Source organism: Sinohyriopsis cumingii, unplaced genomic scaffold, assembly GCF_028554795.1.
Source record: "Sinohyriopsis cumingii isolate HCF-2022 unplaced genomic scaffold, ASM2855479v2 utg001101l, whole genome shotgun sequence".
Classification (NCBI taxonomy): Eukaryota; Metazoa; Mollusca; class Bivalvia; order Unionida; family Unionidae; genus Sinohyriopsis; species Sinohyriopsis cumingii.
Window position 1 is genome coordinate 1 of NW_028315960.1, and position 23,954 is coordinate 23,954.

At 33.7% G+C, this 23,954-nt stretch overlaps 1 protein-coding gene across 1 annotated transcript; it reads left to right on the forward strand.

Annotated features, from left to right (window-relative positions):
• Positions 1-4,401: 4,401 nt before the first annotated feature.
• LOC149772841 (uncharacterized) lies at positions 4,402-23,312 on the forward strand (the record flags this gene model as incomplete). Its single annotated transcript, XM_089947207.1, has 3 exons — positions 4,402-4,768; positions 6,537-6,614; positions 13,538-23,312. Coding segments are annotated over 3 exons (3,600 nt in total), but the record flags the coding sequence as incomplete, so codon positions are not given.
• Positions 23,313-23,954: the final 642 nt, after the last annotated feature.

Consider the following 23,954-nt stretch of genomic DNA (forward strand, 5'->3'; position numbering starts at 1 on the left):
AAGACACATGTCAGGTCAAAAGGATTTGTAGATATTTTGATAATCGCTACACAATCAAATTTAGTTACCATACCAATTTTAAGTTTTGATTTTAGTATTACAAGGTGAAATGTGAAAGTTAAAAGAGTTTCAGAATAAAATTTAAGTGTTTTATAATACCATATACATGTACTATGATGGGAGAAAATTCACCTCATATTTTTTGTTTCTTCCTTTACCATTGAAACAGCTTCTAAAAAATCATTAAAGGGTCAGAAGTATTATTATCCCCTCACCTATCTGTAATAATAATAATAATAATAATAATAATAATAATAACAATAATAATGATAATAATAATAATAATAAAGTATGTAATGTTTTGGATTGAGTAAAGCACCTAATCGTTAGAAGGTCTAAGCATTTTACGATATTGATAACACATAAAATAAAATTATTTGACTCAATGACATGGGTGGTGGTGGGACTTGCAACATAATTTTATGTTGAAAGGACTTGGATAAACAACATTGTAACAGATAAGGAGAATCTTTAGTAGCATTGGGGAAATGGAAAGAGAATTATGTATGTACCAGGATTTAAATGACATTTTTGAATGGTTTTGCAATGTGCATGACAACAATACCACACTCACATTTCACACTTACATCAAGAATAAGAGCTAATATATGTTCATTTGAAACAAGTCTATTCTTAAGACAAGAAGAAACTTTTATTGAAAAAAATGTTACTTCTAAATGAAGATATTAAATGCAGATATTAAATGTTAGGAAGTTATATGCAGCTGTGTTTGCTGACTTGAAAATCCACGTTGAATAGCACAACCATCTGTCATGTGGCCATGTTGAATTTCACACTGGATATGGCTGTTACCAATTACCAGTATGTGTCTAAACTGTATGCAGGTCTGTTCTGGAAAGATTTGTATGTAACAAAATTACACATTTTAATTCACAGGTGACATCAGACCCACATATCATAAATCAGTATCAGCACAGATTTGAGGGTTTGATTTATTGGACTAGCTCTTTATAACAATTGTTTGTACCAAATCCACAGAGACAGGTGCAGATGCTGTTAAAAGTTGCTGTGTATGTTCTGTATCACTACTATATGGTGATGATGAATTGACTGAAATTGTGATATCATGCTTATATCTAATAGATTGAACTTTGTCACACAAGTAATTTGCAAACAGGTCTGGAAGGTTGACCTGGAGAGAAGGTCATTGGATGTGGCAGACATTTACTCCTTGACATTAGCTTGTTCATAATCTTGATCTTACACTGTAGTAGGCTGAGTTTGCTACATGAATTATGTCTGTGCCATTCGTCTTAACAGTTTCATAGATCTTATTATTTTGAATAGTGAGGCTGGTGGAAATTAAAAGCCAAACCCCCTCAGCCTTAAGACATTCTCTTTTAGATGTGCAAAGGTGGTCCCTAACACTACTATATCATGGAGAACACTTTTGAATTGATACTCTGCACTTGATTGCTGGGGCATGTTTGTGATAAACTCAAGCACTTGTCAAGTTGTACTGCTGTAGGAGATAATGAAGTTGTTAGGTTTGGTTGTATGTTATGCATTAGTTGGGTTCTATTTATCATATGGAGCGTTCTCTTAGTAATAAACAAAGATGGACAGTTATGCACTGATACATTGATATGGCAGATGATGCAGAGGTGATCTAATGCAAGTTCCTAAGACACAAATGATGACAAGAATATTATCATCAGGTCCATGAAGAATCTAGTATAATATATGACCATGTTTATAGGTGGACTATAACATTTTATGAAGTTACATCATCACACCTTTTCATTTGTATGCTTGTTTTTTCCCCATTAATTCTTGTGCTCTTTCATTCTATTATTACAAGGTTTTAACTCGGTCAGTACTTTTTGCATCTGCTGTAGAAATCTTGATTGTCTGACAGCATTAAACAAGCACCATCTATTCTGAGTTAAAGATCATGGTACCATTAGACAGAGAAGGAGGAAAACATACTATATCCCTAGGACTGTTGCTCCATTATTAAATCAGTAGGGAATATGGTACTCTTTCTTCTATTAAATCAGTATGAAATATGGTACTGTCACGTTTCTATTAAATCAGTATGAAATATGGAACTCTCACTTCTTTATTAACTCAGTATGAAATATGAAACTCATTCTTCTATTAAATCAGTATGAAATATGGAACTCACTCTTCTATTAAATCAGTATGAAATATGGAACTCACTCTTCTATTAAATAAGTATGAAATATGGTACTCTCACTCAATTAAATCAGTATGAAAGATAATACTCTTGGTCCTTTTTTAAATCAGTATGGAATATGATATTCTCACTTTTCTATTAAATTGGTATGAAATATGGAACTCACTCTTCTGTTAACTCATTATGAATTATGAAACTCTCACCCTTCTGTTAAATAAGTATGAAATATGGTACTCTCACTCCTGTTTTAAATCAATATGGAATATGGAACTCGCACTCTTCTATTAAATCAGTATGAAATATAATACTCTTGGTCCTTTATTAAATCAGTATGAAATATGGAATTCTCACTTTTCTATTAAATTAGTATGGAATATGGCATTCTCACTTCTCTTTTAAATCAGTATGGAATATGGTACTCTCCTTTATTAAATCAGTAGGGAATATGGTACTCTCCTTTATTAAATCCGTAGGGAATATGATATCTTCACTCTTCTATTAAATCAGTATGGAATATGGTACTTTCACTCCTGGCAAAAGTTAACACAGCTTATCAGTACCTGAAGAAATCAAATGAACTGGCCATAATCCAACTTAGATATTTCAATTACACTGATCAAAATGTTCTCCAAAATATCCTCTAAATAAATGTATTATAAACACTAACATGTTAAAAACCTGAAAGAAATATTGCCTTTAAATTTCTCTCCCTCTCAGTGATTTAACTGAATTATTTAATATCATGGATTTTTAAATGGCGTTTTCCATCATCTTCCTACGTTGTTGTGTGCTTGGTTTCTATTGATTTCACATAGAATGCATTAATCTCTCTCTCTCTTTCACACACACACACACACACACACACACACATGTTCATTCAAGGACACAGTTAATTCAAAAGGATTATACAAAATGGGTGTGTATTTATCATTAAATATTATTAACTATAGAGGACAGTGTGTAAAACAAAGCAGATTTCATGAACATCAATGTACAGGAAAAATATAGGTTGTAAGTGTCTGAAATGGTCCAATACATGGCATGGCTTGTAAACATATTTTTTTTGGCTTGAGTGACAGCTTATTAAAGAGATGAAATATGTTTTAATTGTTATGTCTGAGGTAAAAGGTTATCTTCCTTTCGATTTCATGCAGGTAGGGCTCCTTGTATATTCAGTTAACTTGGCTAGACTCATTTGTAACAGGCTTCTATAATGGTGCTGTGCTTTCAGCAATTCCAGCTTTTAAATAGGGAACGTACTCTGACCTCACACCCCAACATAAATGTCCAAATATCTGACTCAAGGTGGGAAAGGTCTGAGAAAACTGGGACTACTAGTAAAGATATGTTGTCATAGCTTTGATACATTTATACTTTATATACCCATAAATATGAAATGAGAACATGTTTTTTTCGTGAAAATGAAAATGTCCTGAAAAGTAAGAAATCTGTTTGGTGTTTGATTATAGTGTTTTTGTCATGTCATTTGTACATTGTATTCATTATTACATGAATATTGACAAACTAGTTTCCTTTAGCTGCAAATAAATACTCATTCTTATTTCTCACCTAATATCCGTTCCTCTGTATAGTGCATCAGAAATTGGCAGAAATTACTTCCCCCACCCCATCCCCAGCAAAACCACTCTGAAACTATGTAGTAATTGATGTTTTTTGAAATATTTGTGGAAACTGTATGGCTTGTTAGGGCTTGTGTTTAAATATTAAGCTATGCAAATATGTTTGCTTTTAGTTCAGATAAGAATTTTAAGATGGACAAAGATAACAAGATTTCAACTGGTGGTAATAAACTGTACATAGCTAGTCACAAATGAAGGCCTATAAGGAACTGAATGTTACAAATGTTACAATACAATGTTTTAAGTGCCTTCTTAAATTCAATCTTTGGCTGTCAGAAAATCTTATGTGGCTTGAAATACTTTAGATATCCTACAAAGTAGGAATAAATGTATGGGGGTTTTACTTATGTTTTCATGGTTACAAGAACTAACAAAAATGCCAGTGATTTCAGAAGTCATTGGAGTTTGGGGAAGTTTGCACTAATTTATTGTCACATTCAGGTTGATTCCACAGAATTCATGACATCTTCATAGTAAAAAGACTCACAGACCTAACTGTTTTAGATACATTTGAATCTGCATATTATTTTCACTCATTAGATTCAAGAAGACCTTGGTGCAGTTCAGACACTAAAAGCAAGTCTTCAGGTTCAAGACACCATAGTCAGCAACCTTGCTGAGAAGGTAGCAAACAAATTCAGTTTCGTTACAATAGAAAACCAGAAAATAAAAGAAATGCAGATCCAGAATGATGAAGTAAAATCCAGGGTGGAGCACGTTGAAGCTGCGATCACAAGACAGGATTCCCACATCAGAGACCATCAGTCACAGCTTAGAGACCTTTATTCCAAGATCAGAGACCGTGATTCACACATTGGAGATGATGATTCCAAGATGAGAGGCAATGGAGAACAAACAGAAGTTTTGTATGCAAGAGTACCCCAAGAATATACAATTTCAGGCAAAGGTGAGTTTGGATAAATAATACCTGCTAGAATAGGTGTCATGACTGAAGCCAGGTACATAGTATGCTATAGTTAAGGGGAAATGAATAATCTTATAAAAAACCCTTATGTTGTTAGCATAATGGAATCAAAGAATTTATCAAATGAAGTACTAATATATGTTAGTATGTTCAAAGCACAAGGCATCAGTTTGGAAAATGACTGTAAAACAAGTGTAAGAAATTTTGTAACTTTACAAGCTTCATTAAGTACCTATGATAATTGTAAAGTTCCTATTAATCGAAAAAATGAGGAAGTCATTTTCCCACAGCAGCAGAGACATCACTTTCTTGAAGTTTTTGATTTGCATGTGCAGTGTATTTCCTAAATCCCTTGATTGAGTTTCATCGTAATCAGTGTGAATCATTATCAGTTTAACACAAGCTTGGTAGTAGCTTCCCATGAGTCAGTGGTTCTAATCGGGGTTTTCCCGGGTCCTTCGTCCATCAGTTATAATGTTACCATGTATAGCCCATCTTGTGCTGAAAAATGGTGTTAAACCCACAACAACAGCAACAACAACAAAATTAGAGGAGAGATGATAGTCGAAATGCAGATGTGAATGGAATGCAAATGCAAAATGAAGTGAATGAAACATTGATTTGGTAAAATTTCCTGTTCTTGGGTAGAAAACAATAATATCTTGCCCATTTATTGTTGTATTTATTTCATATAAACAAGCATTCATTTGTTCATTTATGCCCTCAGAATCATGAACCCTATCTCACCTGCACTGAAGAAAATTTAGGATGTGTCTGAGAGACGGGGAGCTATTCAGCAAACCAAAAATAGATCACAATGGTTCAATTTTCATATTTGATTGACTGTATATGGTGTAACTTATGTTCGTTATCAGTTTCATTTCTGCACAATAACTTGCCCACTATGTCTGCTGATAAAAGACTATATACATTTGTGGTAAGGAAGAACTTTATCAATTTAAGACCTGACAAAGGTCACAGAGCAAGGTCATTCTCTGAAATAATAAAAGGGAGTTAGCACAGTAAAATTAAGTTCATTTTCCATCTGTAGTAACAAATCTTCAGGCATGGCCCAAACTATTTGTGAATGGCTTGCACTTGTGGTAGGGAAGAAGGGTTTTGATATTGGGTCAAAATGTAAAGGACGCCAACACTAAAAGAAGAAATATGGTTTCTGCACAAGCATTTCAGTTTTTGACCATGTACAGTCACTAAAGGTTTTGGATGACTTGCATGCTGGGTAAGATATAAGCCTATTAAGTTTGTGGTGAAGAGATCACAGTATAACTAATAACTTTATTTTTTGGGGCATGTATTTTTAGCAAAGTTTGCGGTGTGCTTGCACTTAAGGTATGGAAGACTCTTACTGATTTTGGTCTCACAAGGTCATAGACCAGGGTTATTGTGACTTAAATGGAATATTCAGAATAACATTTGTGTTATATTAAGTTCTGTTTGCAAATCTTGTGGATGACTTGCACTTTGGGTATTAATGAAACCTATAGGACAGCTTAACTTGACCAAATGCTAGAGCACCAAGACACATTTATTCATTAATTTCTAAAGTCAAGCAGGCCCTACTAGTGCCTGTGCAGGACTATTATCATTAAAACCAATGGGAATAAGAAATCTCATCTTTCATGATTGTTTTGTTAGCGATTGTTTTTTCTCATAAAACAACCATATGGATGGTAATGCAGTGTGATGTGTAATATGATTTTATGCTTTAACTATTTAATAGTTCTTGTAGGTACAAATGGACAAAAGAGGAAGTTAACTGATGACCAGGAGGGACCTGAGTCCAAAAGAGTCCCACCATATCAACAAGGTATGACAGAGACATATGAGAGGAATTTATTGGTATCTTTTATTCATTCAAATGTTTTCATCTTTCATGAACTCGTTTGATTTAAAAGAACTGTGATGTTAAGTGATGGTCTGTCATGCATTGTCTGTTGTGTCTTTCCTTTCATCATCTGTCCCTGTTAGAAATTTGTTTCTAGCTCACCTGGTGGTAAGGCCAAGTCTGATTATGGCATTTATGTGATGGAACCTACACATCAAATTAGTACATTTCAAAATTTGATCACTAAATTGGCTTTTAAATCATTAGGATTTCTTTTTGAGATAAATTTTATGAGTTTTTATGCAACCAATGCAGACAACAAGTGCATGTTTTGCCAGGATATTCGCTTCATATCATTATAAAACTGCAAGTGTTCAACATGAATCAGATTCTGAATGCAAGTTTTACAATAAAAATTAATTAATATGAGTGAAGGTTACCTCAAAAAGGATATTTCTTAATTCATGGCAAAAATAGTTTATAAAATCCACATTTTTTAAAATTTGACTTCACAAGTTAACATACATGCCAAGTGTTCTAGGACCAAATCATGGAGAGCAGTGTTCACAATCGGGGAGATTTGGGTCCAAATCAGGGAGATTAGCGGTACGACCATTTTTGTCACAAATTTAAGCATGAAAGTGCACATCGTACCAAATCTAAGTAAAACTTAACTGCACTGAATAATAACTACTCAGCTTTATTAATTTTCTTATATGTTTCAAAAATTAAAATTCATATATCCAGGCAGTGTTGAACTTTCAAACTTATTTCTTTTTTCCAATGGTGTATTTTCTTTCGATTCCGTTAGTGTGTTTCATCATGGTACCAAAAATATTATATTTCCAAAGAGTTATATATAACACATTATTAATTCTGAAATACTGATGAGAAAAACAAGTTACATGTGTTCAATAAATGTATCAGTGCATGTTACATGCCATGATTTGATTGGTTGTTAGGTATATATCAACTTGATTGACAGATTACGATAGTTGGAAACAACCCATTGAATGTTGTCTTGGTTGGAAATACCTAAGTTTTGCAGATGTTGTTTTAGCTGGTAATACATATGCTCGACAGATTTGTGATTTCAGGGACTTTTATCAGAAAAACAGTAGATCAAAAGATTGGGGCAAAAATTGAAAGACTACCAGACAATCAGTTGTAGAATTGGCACGTAATGTGAGTTAACTGCCTCGTGTCCACTGATGACCTTGATTGTGTTAAACCACCTGTGTACTGATAACTTTGATGATGATTATTAAGCTTCACATTTAACAGATTCTCTCTACAGTTATTCTCTGGTTCAGATTTCCCCTATGTGATGATGTCTGCATATATCTGGCAATATAATGTCTTCCCCCATATACCATCTTAAATATCTACTTTACTTGAAACACATAATGCAAACTCTGGACCGTTGCTAACTCTCCAGCCCTGACTTGAACTCTGATTCCTATGCATTGTTGAACTTGTAATGCATCCGATTAACTGAACATATTTCCAGATCTGACTTTGGTCTTACTTAGAATATGCACTTGTATGATCATGATCTTTGACAAGTTTTATAGAACACAATTCACACACAGTAAGGAGATCTAGCATATCATTGAGCTTGGCACCAGTTTGGAAGGCATATTTCTGATCCAGATTTTATCAGACTCTGAAATATAGGCTTACACGAGCAAGATCCACACATTTAATGAGGTGATCTTGTGTCAGATTGACTGGCTGAATTTGTTCTTATTTGAAAGACTTTATTTCTAATCAAATTTTAAGTAAACTAGCAAACTAGAGGTTAGTTTGCAAGATCTGTGAACAGCATCAACATATATTCATGATTTAAAGACCTAATAATGTTTCTTACCTTAAATATTCTCAGCATGTTTTTTATGTTTTCTAATTTCATGGTGTTTGTTTTTGTAATCATATCATTATATGTTTTTTTATCTTATAGGTGTTTTCTAATGTTGTAAAGCGCTTAGAGCTTCTAAAGATTAGGCGCTATACAAAGTCCTCATTATTATTATTATTATTGATCTTATCTCAGATATGCTGATATTGTCAACACCTAAAGTGACTTTTGATTAACTGATCATACTAAGTAAATAGGTTTATATCGCCTAGATATCCAATGAGCTTTAGTATGAGTAAGATCTGTATACATTAATGAAATTCAGTACAGTTAGAAATAGTTCTCAGTTTGTATGCTATTTAATAATTTACTTTCTCTTTGAATATTCTTTTCTCTAAAAAATGCAAGGGAAGTAACCCATGATATGGACTATTGTAATTACACATAAATTCTCCAGTTGCATAATTATTCAGACCATATATAAACATGTTTTTAGAATTCATTGTGCACAAATTTCATTACCACAGTTCATAAAAATTAGCAAAATAATGCACTTTAGGGATTAAGATGATTATTTGTTATGAAGTATGGTTGTTAGAAGCACTGCACAATTGCAGGCCTGCAAGCTATGTGCAATGTTGCAAGAAAGGAGTAGATTTTTTATACACAATTATTTATATTTCATTGCTAATCATTGTATTTGTTCTAATATTGATTTTGTTCCAATAAGAGAATAATGCTATTAAAAACCATGCCTAAGTTTATAAATTTATTTCTAAACATTTTACCCCATTTAAAATCTTTGTGTTTGGAAGTTAATTTGATATGTTTGGTAAAATAGAGTTTTACCAGCCTTGTCTTGCCATTCTAAAGTGACTGGAACATTTGTCCTTTATATGTTATCATATCAATTGTGCATTATTTTATGGCATTTGATAGACTCCTCTCCATGCATCACAAATTGTCTGAAATTTGCATTATACTACTACTACAACTACTACTACTACTACTAAAGTCTTTACTTTATGAGGGTGACACAACTGGTACAAAAACTAATCTCCTTTGTGGGCCTCAATTATCAACATATATACAGGCAAATATATATATAATATTATACAGCTGGGAGACAAGCAAAATACAAATAATGGATTGATGTACACGTGCAAACACATGCATACACATAATATATACAACAAAGTTGATCATATCCTGCTTTAGCAATTATCTGGATTAGATTCATTTCAAACATCTGTGATGAAAGGAAGGCACTGATGATGCTTCTTTAACATCTTTAGGTTGACAGATCCAAATGATTGGACCAAAAAAGCCAATTTGTTTAACGATTTAGTTTTGGGCTCAGGAAGAAGAATGTTATTAGACGACATGGAGCATAGCATCGATAGCCTAGAAACTGTATTGATGGTATTTGTCCTTATACTGAATGTATCATTGATATTCTTGGGAATTTAACAATTAGAAATGTAAACATACAATTAGCCTTTCTGCAACATATTCTTTCATATATAGTCATGATCTTCAGATCCTTCATTGACATTATGAACTTCTTGTAATGGATAAATTTGATGGCTTTTTTTTAACGTCTTTCCACTTTTAACAGTTGTTTTAGAAGCATTACCCCGTATGATGTTGCAGTAGTCCAGATGAGGTTGAATATAACTTTTGTAAAACATGATCCTGGGTTTAAGGTTTGAAATTCTGTTTATAGTAACCAGATATTGTTAGCCATCTTTTCAGTAACATTACTGATTTGCACTGACCATAACATATTGTTATCAGAGTATGAACTCTTAGTTTATCTTGTGTAACATTTTTCAGTTCCACATCGTTCAACTAGATGTGGAGAATGTTATCATTAATTCTGTTATGTCCTATACCTGTTGTTTTGTTTTAGTTTTTGGTGAATTAGTTAACAAAACAACAATGCTTTTCTCCTGAAATACTTCCAGATTGAATTACCAGGAGTAAAGAAAACCATGGGTTGACCCCCCTCCCCAGCTAGTGCAAATTATAATTTCAAATCATGTGAAAGCCATGTGACTCTTTTGACCACAGGTGAAAGGTTCATATCTAAACCTTGCTTTTAAGAGCATGAGACTGTATATTAATTATGCATTATCTTTGGAAAGAATTTTATTAAACAATAGTAAAATAGGTCAGATAGACTGGATATAATGTTTACAAGATATTGTGCATAGTTTGTGTTCTTTCAGTGGTAAGTCTATTTGATGAAGAGGTTACCTATTAACTTATGCAAGACATAAAAGTAAGATCAGACCCACTTGGACCTCTTGTTTATCACTTCACTTAGACTGTGATGTGAACTTCGTACATGCATTTGTCTTGAGAGATTTAGTTAATCCTACCTTGAGAGATGTAGTTAATCTTACATGAAAATAGCACCCCCCATACATTCAATATGATGACAAGGCATCAGTTTGGAAAATGACTGTAAAACAAGTATAAGAAATTTTGTAACTTTACATACAAGAGGTTTATTAGATCCCAAGTAAAAATATTGCCCTTCCATCCTTCTTTTCTGCTCCAATGTGATTTCTTTTCATTTCTCCTCTTATGCCTCAGAAAGTATTGTTATGAAATTTGAGGTGCATGTTTCTGCTCAGGTTTAGAACATGTCACATGAGTGATTATTGTGCAATTCAGAAATACAGGAATAATAATTCACTGATATTTTCTTAAGGGTCAGGTCAGATTTTGCATAGTTTGTATGTACCCACTCATCCTATAACCAGCATAGCCCCGGTGGCCTAGTGGTTAAAGCATCTGCCTCAGATGTGGGAGGTTGTGGGTTCGATCCCCGGCCGCGTCATACCAAAGACTTACAAAAATGGTACTAACAGCTGCCTCGCTTGGTACTCAGCATTAAGAGGTTAGTGCTAGGGCTGGTTGGCCTGGTGTCAGGATAATGTGACTGGGTGAGACATCATGCTACATGTCTGTGGCATGATGCCCCAGTGCTAGACACAACTATAAACTGCCACACTGCAGACATCGTAGCGATATGACTGAAAAATTGTTAAAGGTACATTAAAAATTCAAATCACACACACACACACAAACGCAAACACACACACAAGCATAGCTAAGAAAACAATTATCATATCATGATGTACTTTGGTGTGTGCATTGTCTGATAGACCTAGATATATCTTTTACGGATTTGTCTTGTCAACTGCATCTGTAATAGAGTTGCGCTCCTTGACATTGAACTTTATAATTTTCCATGGGATGCTGCTCATAATCAGTATAGCTCAAGAACCTTTCAAGTCAGTCTAGAAAAGAGACCGCTCCTCTGGTGGCCTAGTGGTTAGAGTGTCCGCCTCGGATGTGGAGTTCGTGGGTTCTATCCCCAGCCACGTCATACCAAAGACTTACAAAAATGGTACTAACAGCTGCCTCGCTTGGCACTCAGCATTAAGAGGTTAGTGTTAGGACTGGTTGGCCTGGTGTTAGGATAATGTGATTGGGTGGGACATCGTGCTACATGTCTGCAGCATGATGCCCCAGTGCTAGACATCACTATAAACTGCCACACTGCAGACATCATAGCAATATGACTGAAAAATTGTTAAAGCTATGTTTAAAAAGTCCAAATCACACAAACACACAAGAACCTTTCAATATATTCTGACCTAATCTGATATGTGCATAATTTCAAAGCCTAAGCTTGCATATGTATTTTATGGTTTAGACTCATCCACTCCATTTTTGGAAAGAGTTATGGCATTGATCAAAATATCTTCACATGGGATTTCTTTGTAAAAAGCATAACTCAGGAACTATTCAACATATTTTCCTGCATTTTGGTAAGTCTCTTAGACCCAGTTGTGCATTTCATGGGCTTCGTCTCATCTGTTCCATTTTAGACAGAATTTTGGCCCTTGTAATTTACCTTCATAGTTTATAATCAGCTTAGCTCAAGGACTGTTAAACATATTCTGATGCAGTTTGAAGTTAACATTCATTCATAGACCTGGCTGTGCCTTTTACGATTTAAAACTTTTCTTTCAGTTTTGCTTTAATGCAGGGTCCCATGTGACTCTATCTTTCTACATTTTGTTTTTCTTTGACAAATCAAAATCCATATCTAAGATGTATTTAATTAGATTCTGTTGCATGTTTTGGTCATCTAACATGGGTACCATTTTACATGGGTAATGTTTACTTGTTTTAAACTGTCCTTTAATACTCAACATGGCCACTTTTTCAGATATCTTGAAAATCTTGCTTTTATCTGACCTTTTTCGGATTTTAGCCAGTTTAATTGACTTGCCTTGCTATTATTTCTGATTTAAAATTATGTTTGCTTGCTTTTGTCATTCTAAAACTCATGTTTCAACATCTTGGGACTAGTGAAAAGATTTTGGTCTTCCAATAACATATATATAACATAACTACCAGAAAATACTTTTTTGTACTGGATTTAAATCAGATGTGGGTTGTGTATAAGAATCTGTGAACTCTTTGCCTCAGTTTCTCAAGCCTTCCACTTATTATATTATTCATAAATTCTAAGTACACATTTGATTATTATAATCTCAGATTTTCAGTACATATGTCTTCAATAGATAGTGTATCACCTACCATATTCTTTAACCTTCAAGTCATATTAAGGTGATATTTTTAACCATTTATTGGTCCACTGCACAGATGGACAAGTCACACAAAATGGTATAATTAACTCAATTGAGAATTTAGTTGTTGTACAATAGTTTGTCATAATTTACCTATTGCAGATGAAACACTTAGGACATGTCACAGTTCATATCATGTTAAAAATGTACATAACAAGGTAGGTCACTGTAAAATTTTAATAACACATACCTATCACTATTACAGCTGTTCAGAGAATCACCACTGTTATAGTCACTTTGTTTAGTCTGTGTGCTGTAGGTATTCATGAAATAATTAAATTGTACTTTGATTATTATCAAGCCTTGAATTATTTTGTGTTTAACATAATGTGCTTAATCTTCCCTTTTTTATCACATGATTTTGTCTTTGACAGAAATAGATCATTTAAAAGAGGATCTGAAGTCATGTTACAAATCTTTGAGCACAGTCCCAATCTCTGTCTTTGATGAAGAGGAAACAATCCCATTGGAAGCACTTTATGTTGACATGGAAATTATGCTGGAACACCAAACTAAGGACAGAAAAAAAGTGAAATTGTCTTCATACAAACAGATATTTTCAGAGAGGAGGAATCAAAGAATCATTTTGACAGGACTTTCTGGAAGTGGTAAGTCCACATTTTGTAGAAAAATAGTCAATACCTGGTGTATGGAAGAACCAAAGAAAAAGAATGAAATTAGTGAGGAAACTGACCCATCCATCATTCCAGATAGCCTAAAAGCCATGATAGATAAAACTGAGAAAGGCCAACTGGGCCCAGAGAGTCCAGCAGATATTGTAATTCATTGGAAACGCCCTTCATCTGTTAGGGACAGTTCTGAAGCTATTGAAGATCAAGATATACTTCTTCAGTTTCTTCTTCTTTTTTACATTTATGCTCCAAAAATATCCACTGAAAAAACATTGACTGATGTTTTGTACAACCAGTGCTTGAGAAGGAAATCAGACCAACTGTCAAAGATTTTGCAAGATCAACCAGAGAAAATATTGATTATTCTTGATGGCATTGATGAGATGGGAAATAATATTCCTCCATTCTTATCTGACTTGTTAGGGAGAATACTGCACCCAGGGATAATTGTGTTGATGGCTATGAGACCCTGGAAGATTTCACAGCTCAGATTGAAACCATTATCCCATTATGATTTGTTGCTAGAAGTGCAGGGACTGAGTGAGACTGGTGTCTTGAAGTTGATTCAGAATGTGATTAATGTAAACAAAACATGCATGACAGTAGAAAGGCCTAGTGGTAACCCAACATGTGAAGAAAAGGACATGATGTCTTCTCTTAGAAATGTACCCATACTTGTTTTATTTCTTGCACACATTTGGTGCCAAGACCAGTGTCTTCCAAAACGAAGGCGTGAATTGTACACAAAAATACTTGAATGTCTCATAAAGAGGTGTCTAAACAAGACAGGAAATAAATACACTCCTGCATTAACAGATCAAGATGACATAAACATGAAGAAAGAACAGTTTTTGGAGTTGTACATTAATGATGCATGTCAGGCGGCACATCATTTTCTATTAAAAGGGGCGAGTGGTCCATCTGTTGTAATGCAGGAAAAGGATCTGATGAACAAATTTGGAATCAATGCTCAGTTAAAACTTGGTGCCCTTTTAGACTGTGGTATACTCTCCAAGCAAGATGCATTCTCTCCATTGGAAAAGAAGGTTTCTGTTACATTCCTTCATTTATCAATTCACGAGTTTCTAACTTCGAAGCATTTAGTCAACAATGATTATGAATTCCAGAATTTTCTCACATCCTTGAAAACATTGAATGATGTCCTCAGATATGAGAACATTTTCATTTTCATATGTGGGCATGACACAAAGAAAGGCCATAAAGCCTTCACAAGAATATGTCAGGTGTGTGATGAGGATCCACGTTTTATACAGTACAGACAAGAAATGGATTATCAATATGATTTTCAGGTAACACGTTCAATAGAAAATTTGATTGAAATGTACATAGCATGCTTAAATGAAATAGATAATGAAGAACTTATTGAAATTTCTGATATTTATTTGATCTTCAGTCACAGATTGGAAATGTCACGACTACAGTCATGCTTTGTAAAGTCCCTGTATCTACGTAATATTGAACTACATCTTAGTAGCTTGTATTGTATGACTAACCTGACCTCCCTCAAACTACATGATGTAACCTTGTTGGGTGGTGTACTTGATCTGAGTAAGCTGTCAAACCTGACCTCACTCACACTGAGAGAGATAACTGAACCGTATAGTGTACATGACTTAAGAAGTCTGACTAAACTGACCTTCCTCAATCTGTTTAATGTAGCCATGTCTGATGTTGTACTTGACTTAAGTAGTCTGACTAATTTGACCTTTCTTTCACTGTTTGGTAATCATGTACATGACTTGAGTAATCTCACTAACCTGACCACCCTCGAATTGTCATCTGTAACCATGCCGAATGGTGTACTTGACTTGAGTAGTCTTACTAATCTGACCTCCCTCAAACTGGGTCATTTAACCTTGTCTGAGGAGTGTAGTAGTATCAGTTTCTGTACTCACCTGGAGACTCTTGAGCTAAAATCCATCACATTAAATGATGGTGTACTTGACTTAAGGCATCTGATTAACCAGACCTCCCTCACACTGTGGGATGTAACCATGCCAAAGAAGTGTAGTATATCTCTGTGTAGTAGCATCAGCAGCTGGATGCACCTGGAACACATGGAGCTGATTAACACCACATTACATGATGGTGTACTTGATTTGCATAGACTGACTAAGCTGTCCACCCTCACACTAAAGTCTGTAACCATGTCTAAGGAGTGTTGTGGCTGTCTCTGTAGTAGTATCAGTCACTGTATTCGCCTGGAGAATCTGAACCTGGTCAGCATTATGCTACATGATGGTGTGCTTGATTTGAATAGTCTGACTAACATATACACCCTCACACTACAGTCTGTAACCATGTCTAAGGAGTGTTGTGAATGTCTGTGTAGCAGTATCAGTCACTGTATTTGCCTAGAGCATCTAGAGTGGAAGGACATCAGAGTGAATGATGGTGTACTTGACTTTAATAGTCTAACTAACTTGAAGTTCCTTGAACTGAATGATGAGTGTAGCAGATATTGGTGTAGCAGTATCAGTGTCTGCACTCATCTGGAACATCTGGAACTGAAGGGCATCACACTACAAACTGGTACACTTGACTTGAGTAATTTGACAAACCTGAGAGTCCTCATACTGGATGATGTGACGATGCAGGATGAGTGTATCAGATCTCTGTGTACTAGTATCAGTAGCTTTGCTCACCTGAAGAGTCTGGCTCTGTTTCACATCAGACTACAAGATGGTGTACTTGACTTGACTGGTCTGAGTGGTCTGGTATGGCTGCAGATCTATGATGTCACAATGTCACTTCAGTGCTTACAAACATTACAGGACAATTTAAAGCAATGCCGAAATCTTGAAAGTTTCGAGGTAGAAAATTGCACAGTAGAAACGTGCAGAGGTAGAAAGGCATTATATTTGAAATATATTTGAATATAAATAACAGATATGTTTCTGTTTTATAGTGGCATACACTCAAGATGAGTATGGAATGATATGTCTGACATCATTATTTGTGATTTTAATGGTTAATTTTTATCTTAGAATGCAAACCCTGCATGATGAGTAATTTTACCAGTGAAATGAAAATTGAATTGGAGGATGAATGCAAATAAAATGCTCAGTTAATGAAATGGATGCAATTTGAAGGAAATGAAAAGTCAAAACACAGAAAAATAAATAATAAACTAAATGAATCTATATGCATTTGATGAATGGATTTGGAAATCCATTTGTTACTATTTTTGAGCTTCACTATACTTCTATAGTTGAAAACCGTTTTGCATTATAACCTGGGATCAAACTGTACACTAACAATTTTTCACTGCTGTTGACAATTATCAACTATGAGAATTTAGTTATTGCACTTGCAGTTATTTGTTGTTTGTTATAACTGCAATACTGCTTTTTGATTTTTAAATCTGGAAATCAAATGATCAATGGCAGCGATAAATGCTCTTCTGAGACCATTGATGAAAAATGATATGATCATAGCTAAAATAGAAATGTGAAGTGCATTTCAGTACCTGTACTACAGTTTGAACATTTTTGTTTTGGAATGAGACATTTCTTGTTTTGAAACACAATGAAATGTAAATCAATGCTAATGAATGAATTCGTCATCTAAAATATTAATTTGTGCTATTTTCTTTTGATTATATTAAAATTAACCAATAGCTTGAGCAGTACAGAATTATTACTTCATCAAAGAATTTTCCATTATCATCAATATTATTTTATTTTGTAAGGGTGGTGGCCACCTGTTATGTGTCAAATTTCTTTTTTTTTCAAGACATCTGCATTTTTTCATGCATTTTTGATATGTAAACAATGCATTGAACCTATGCACACTTAATGGAAAGTATTTTTATGCGGGTATTTGTGGGTTCCATCTCTGCCCAAGTCAGACCAAAGACTTACTAAAATGGTACTAACAGCTGCCTCGCATGGTGCTCAGCATTAAGAGATTAGTGTTAGGACTGGTTGGCCTGGTGTCAGGATAATGTGACTGGGTGGGACATCATGCTACATGTTTGTGGCATGATGCCCCAGTGCTAGACATCACTATAAACTGCCATACTGCAGACATTGCAGCGATATGACTGAAAAATTGTTAAAGCTATGTTAAAAATCCAAATCACACACACACACACACAATTTGATGCAAGAACAATGAAAGTTTGATTTTTTTATGCATTATACTACTTACACATGAAATCGCATGAAGTTAGAAGCCTAATGTTTTCAATTTATTTTATTCTCTGCTGCTAGCAATGGGGGCATCTTGATTTAGTTCTGTCTGCCTATCAGTACTTACCAAGATGACTAGTAAAATTGCTTAAATTTCACACAACATTTATAAATAAAATCTTGTGGATATGTTTCTTTTGTTATGTAAATTACCTGGTTTAGTTTTCATGCTATTTGAATCATTTGCTCATTTGTTTTAAAAAATTATTTTTGTTTACAAATCGTTTTGGACTTTAAAGTGTTTGCAGAGATATTTCTTTTGATTTTTAAGTGCCTTAGTCTTAGATTTTCATGGAGTGTATATGATTTCATTATTTTTATAATTTTGTTTCTTTTTGTTTTCTTTTCATTATTTTATTTACAGATATCCAATGCTGCCACCACATGTTTACACCCCAAAAATGCATGACCTAGACAAATAAAACAGGTTTATGTAGATATGTCTAATTAGAAGATAAGCAGTTCAGATGCTTCGGGAGTTTTGCAAAGAAAATACTAGTTCTTATGAAAGTGATAGTGTAGTTTCGAAATGTCATACTGTGCATTTTTTTGTACTTTTGATAGCATATCTTTTTGTATATAATTTACACATTTATAATGCCTGCCATGCATTGGCAAGACACATTTAGTCCATCACACCTTGGTGAAATTTATATTTAGGTCAGTTGTAAGGCTTTGTAAGTCACAGTGCCATGCAAAGTTATATTAAGATATATTTTGGCAATTACCATACATATCAACAAAATAATAGGTCAGTGTGATCAATATTGGTCATAGATTCATGCAGCTTGTTATGTGAATGTACATTAGTCAGCTGAACAATCACCCAACCAAAATGTGGTCACTGTAACTTATACCTCATGCTTCAGTTACTTTGATTAAAGTGTTATTGTAAGTCATTGGCAATAGAGGCATCCAACTCTGTGAAAGTGTCTTGGTGAATAAATAACTACCCTACCAAACTTTGGTCACTGCTTTCATTTCATTCTTCAGTTAGTTATAGTTTTTGCATTTATATCAGTTTCTGGGCATTATTTGCCAAAGAGTTATGCAACTTGTTATTTAGATGTGCCTTGTTGAGTACATTAATTGCTCTCTTGCCAAAAGTATGCAACTATGACCTACATTTCACTGTTTAATGACCTATTTAAGTTCTCTGTTTAAGTCAGTTACTTACAGGTGCATGCAACTTTGAGTTTGGAATACCTTACCAATATTAATTCATTAATCAGTATGTCACACCAGAGTTAGTCTTTTCAAGTTTTCCACTATGTATATTTGACTGCAGTGTTGTACAATGGGAGAAGGGGGGAGAATTTATTGTCCAGCAAAGATGTTTCTAGATCGCTGTTGTCTTTTTATTTGCATCTTTTATGCCCTTCAGCACTCGAACAGAGAATTATTTTAATGCAAATTCTTAATTCTTTCTCTGATTCAACAAGGAACTGTTGACACAACAGCAATCTGAAGGTTGCAACAGACTTCATCACCTTCTATTTTGGATTTCATCGGGACTCAAACTCAAATTCATTTAGGGCTTTTTAATAATAGGACTTCTATTTTTTAATTATTGGATTAATTTTGGATGTGATTTGTAAAACCATAAGTTCTTTTTCTCATTTTTACCTTATTTTCCTAGGGAAATAAATTATTTGTTAAATTTTACAAAGCTTGTTGTTTTCACTCTTTTCTGCTATGTTTTATACACATAACAAGATATTAAAGAGAGCTATCTTTTTGTGAAACCTTTAAAACAGATACCAGAAAACTTTAAGCACTTATTTTGGGTGAATTGTTTACTGTTATATTTTTCTGTTCATTATGATTATTGGTTGAGTAATGTCCTAAATAAGAGAACCATCCTTGGTCCAACTGATATAATTTTGGGTAGACCATCTATTCAGTTTTATATTGTCAGTTTTATCATTGATCAGTGGAACTAAGGGGGGTGGGTGGATATAAAGTTTGGAATTATTTTATGAAATGGATGATCTCTAAGGCCTGTATTACTGTTACCATATTTCAGTTTGTAGCTGTTGAAAGGTAATATTTTGGTATAATGTTTACCATATTAAGCAAAGCTGGGTTTTGCTTGTTCGCTTAAACCTAATAGTAACAGCAACATGGCTTTGTTTGTTTCTTTTTTTATGCACTGTGGATTGATAATACTAATTGATGTTTATGCCAGTAACAATTGTGAAAAGTAGATTGCACGTAAATGTATTGATTTCTATGAAATGTCTAGAGTGTTAGGTGTTGAAATTCCTTAATGCCAATGTATGTTGTATTGGATGACCAGTCTGTGAACGTTTGCTATCCTGTTGGTAATTTTATGGTGCTGGTTACTAAGCTAAAGATTCAATTTTAGAATTTATAACTTTCTTTGTCTAAATGAAAAACTGCATTTTCAGAAACTACATGAAGTTGTAGACTAAGGTAAATAACTCTTATTTGTGATGCATTTAAATTTAATATTCAACTCTTTATCAGATTAAAATTGTTAGTTTTTAGCTTTGGTCACAAACCAGAAGAGCTTATGAGATGACCTTTCATCTGTCCATCTGTATGTTAAATGTTTTATCTCTGTTATTGTTACTCCTCCAAAATTACTGGGAGAATGGGCATGAAACGTTGCCAACACATTCATTGAAAGGTCTAATATGTGATAAATGTACAGGGTGCCACACATACATCCAATACGGACACCATTTTATCCATCCTGAAAATCTTGTTATTGTAATTGCACCTGAACGGATGGTCATGTAGACATCGTGTTATCACTAAGAGAGGTTTTATTGTGTCAGGTTGGTTTAAAAGGAAAATGGACATAATCTGATGTCCAGTATGACTGCCACAGTGACATCTGGAAAATATTATCACTTCTTCTCTTGAATGGATGGAAGTACATGTATTAACATGGAGATTTCACTAAAATATTTCTTATGATCTCATCTTGGTCCTCAGTAAAAATGGTGACCCTAAGATGTTGAATATGTTAACAATCCTGAAATAACAATATTATTATTAAAATCTTGTTGTTATCCTGAATTGATGACCATATCGACACTGGGTTTTTGGCTAAATTGCTTACCATAATGTCTAGTGGGCCTTGAATGATAGACAGCAGAATGTCAGTCCCTTCAAGGGTCTCTTTTTAAAATAGCCATCCCCTCATTTGGTCATAAGCTTGTGTAACTGACTCCACCATTTTTATTACTTTGCTATGAAACACAGCACAGCTGTTAATGGTTGTTGTTGTTGTTGTGGGGTTTAACGCCATTTTTCAGCACACGATAGGCTATGCATGGCGGCCAGTATTAATGGTGGAGGAAGAACCCGGGAAGAACCAGTGACCCACGAGAAGCTACTGGCAAAGCTGTTAATGGAGATACAGTATATGCATAGAAGAAGATGACTTTAGTAACTAATTTTCTGAAAAATTACCATGGTCTGAATTTTTGCAATTTTTTAAGAATATCAGACCTTACAGGACTTCACATTCCATGGCACTATCTATAACTGTCACTTACTAAATTCGCTTCATAATACAACTGGCACTATCATTTTCAGCAGTTCTTTAAAGATAACATGATTTAATATATTTTGCAGGAATATATTTTAAGGAAATTTACAGTCATGAAATAATTCTCCACTTGCGGGCTTGGGCATGTAAAATAGGCCTGATGTGCCTTTCTGTATTCATTAGAGGCAAATAATAGATGCAGAATTTTTGACCCAAGATACATTCTGTGTTGACATTGAGAAGACTTTTAAAGAGATTTGTATAATAAATTTGAATTCTTTATTTTAAGGAATTTACCTTTTCATGCATTCATCATGGCCTTTTTTTAAGCCTATATTTGTGTGGCACAGTATAGCCAGGTTTTATGCTGATGTGCCATTAAACCATATACATGCATTCATATTTATGTAATAATTCAGAAAATATAAGTTACATTATTAAATAAAACATTACACAAGATTTGTATAGAAATTTAAAGATGGTCTTTTAGAAGATGTTAAATTTTATTAATATTATGGTTACTAGTTAAGACTTACAAAGCTCTTAGATTCGTATTCCACATGTGTGTACGTAGGTACAAATATCTACCATATTATACAGTGTTAGATAAAAAGGCATCACACATTTACCATGATAAAGAACCTGTAGGTCAGTACTCTGTGTAGGGGTCTAACTTTGGCAGGTTGGAAATTTAAAGTCAAGAAGTAAGAGGCCAGGTCATAGAAATTATATGGTCTCACCAACTTAAATCACCATGTAGTCAGGCTACCTTTAGAGAGTATCGATGGTAGGGGACACATGGAAGTCATAGCTATGAAATATAGTTAACTTAAAGTCTTCAGTTCAGTTCAGTCCATGATAATAATGGCCATGAATGAAGTATTTGTATCTTGTGTGGATGTGAAGGGGTTCTATATTTTAATATGTACATGCATGAAGTCTTTGTTTCTTGTGGATGTGAAGGAGTTCTGTTTTTAAATATGTACATGAATGAAGTCTTTGTATCTTGTGGATGTGAAGGAGTTCTATTTTAAATATGTACATGAATGAAGTCTTTGTTTCTTGTGAATGTGAAGGAGTTCTATTTTTAAATATGTACATGAATGAAGTCTTTGGTTCTTGTGGATATGAAGGAATTCTATTTTAAATATGTACATGAATAAAGTATTTCTATCTTGTGGATGTGAAGGAGTTCTTTTTTAAATATGTACATGTATAAAATGGGGTTGGTCTTTTGTTTCATATGGTCGTCATGGCAGCAATCATATAAATCTTATTACTACTTCTCCTGAATGGAAAGTCATACTGTCATACGGTTTTCACCAGAAGACTTCTTGTAATGTCTAGCTGGTCCTAAACAAATATTAAATTTTAATCACACTTTCATGCCATAGTCTTGTCAGTCGAGAATTAAAATGATGTGCTTGGACATCCAACACGACTGCCATGGTGGCCATCTTGAAAATCTTATTTTCACACAAAGACTTTCTTATATTGTCTGGTTGGTTCTGAATGAAAATGGTGCCAGTCTGAGGTTCAGTAAGGATTGCCACATTGGTCATCTTGAGAAGCTTGTTATATTAATCCTGAACCAAATTTAACATTGCCATGGGGTTTTCACCAGAAAACTTCTTATGATATTTAGTTGTTCCTAAATGAAAATAATACAGATTTGAAATTCAATATGTACACCACAGTGGCTATTTTGAAAATCTGGATATTGCAAATCCCCCTGAATGATAAGTAATGTTGCTATAATATTGACTGATAAGTAAAGTTGCTATAATATTGAATGATAAGTAAAGTTGCTATAATATTGACTGATAAGTAAAGTTGCTATAATATTGACTGATAAGTAAAGTTGTTATAATATTGAATGATAAGTAAAGTTGTTATAATATTGAATGATAAGTAAAGTTGTTATAATATTGAATGATAAGTAATGTTGCTGTAATATTGACTGATAAGTAATGTTGCTATAATATTGAATGATAAGTAAAGTTGTTATAATATTGAATGATAAGTAAAGTTGCTATAATATTGAATGACAAGTAAAGTTGCTATAATATTGACTGATAAGTAAAGTTGCTATAATATTGACTGATAAGTAAAGTTGTTATAATATTGAATGATAAGTAAAGTTGTTATAATATTGAATGATAAGTAAAGTTGTTATAATATTGACTGATAAGTAAAGTTGTTATAATATTGAATGATAAGTAAAGTTGTTATAATATTGACTGATAAGTAATGTTGCTATAATATTGACTGATAAGTAAAGTTGCTATAATATTGAATGATAAGTAAAGTTGTTATAATATTGAATGATAAGTAAAGTTGCTATAATATTGAATGACAAGTAAAGTTGCTATAATATTGAATGATAAGTAAAGTTGCTATAATATTGAATGATAAGTAAAGT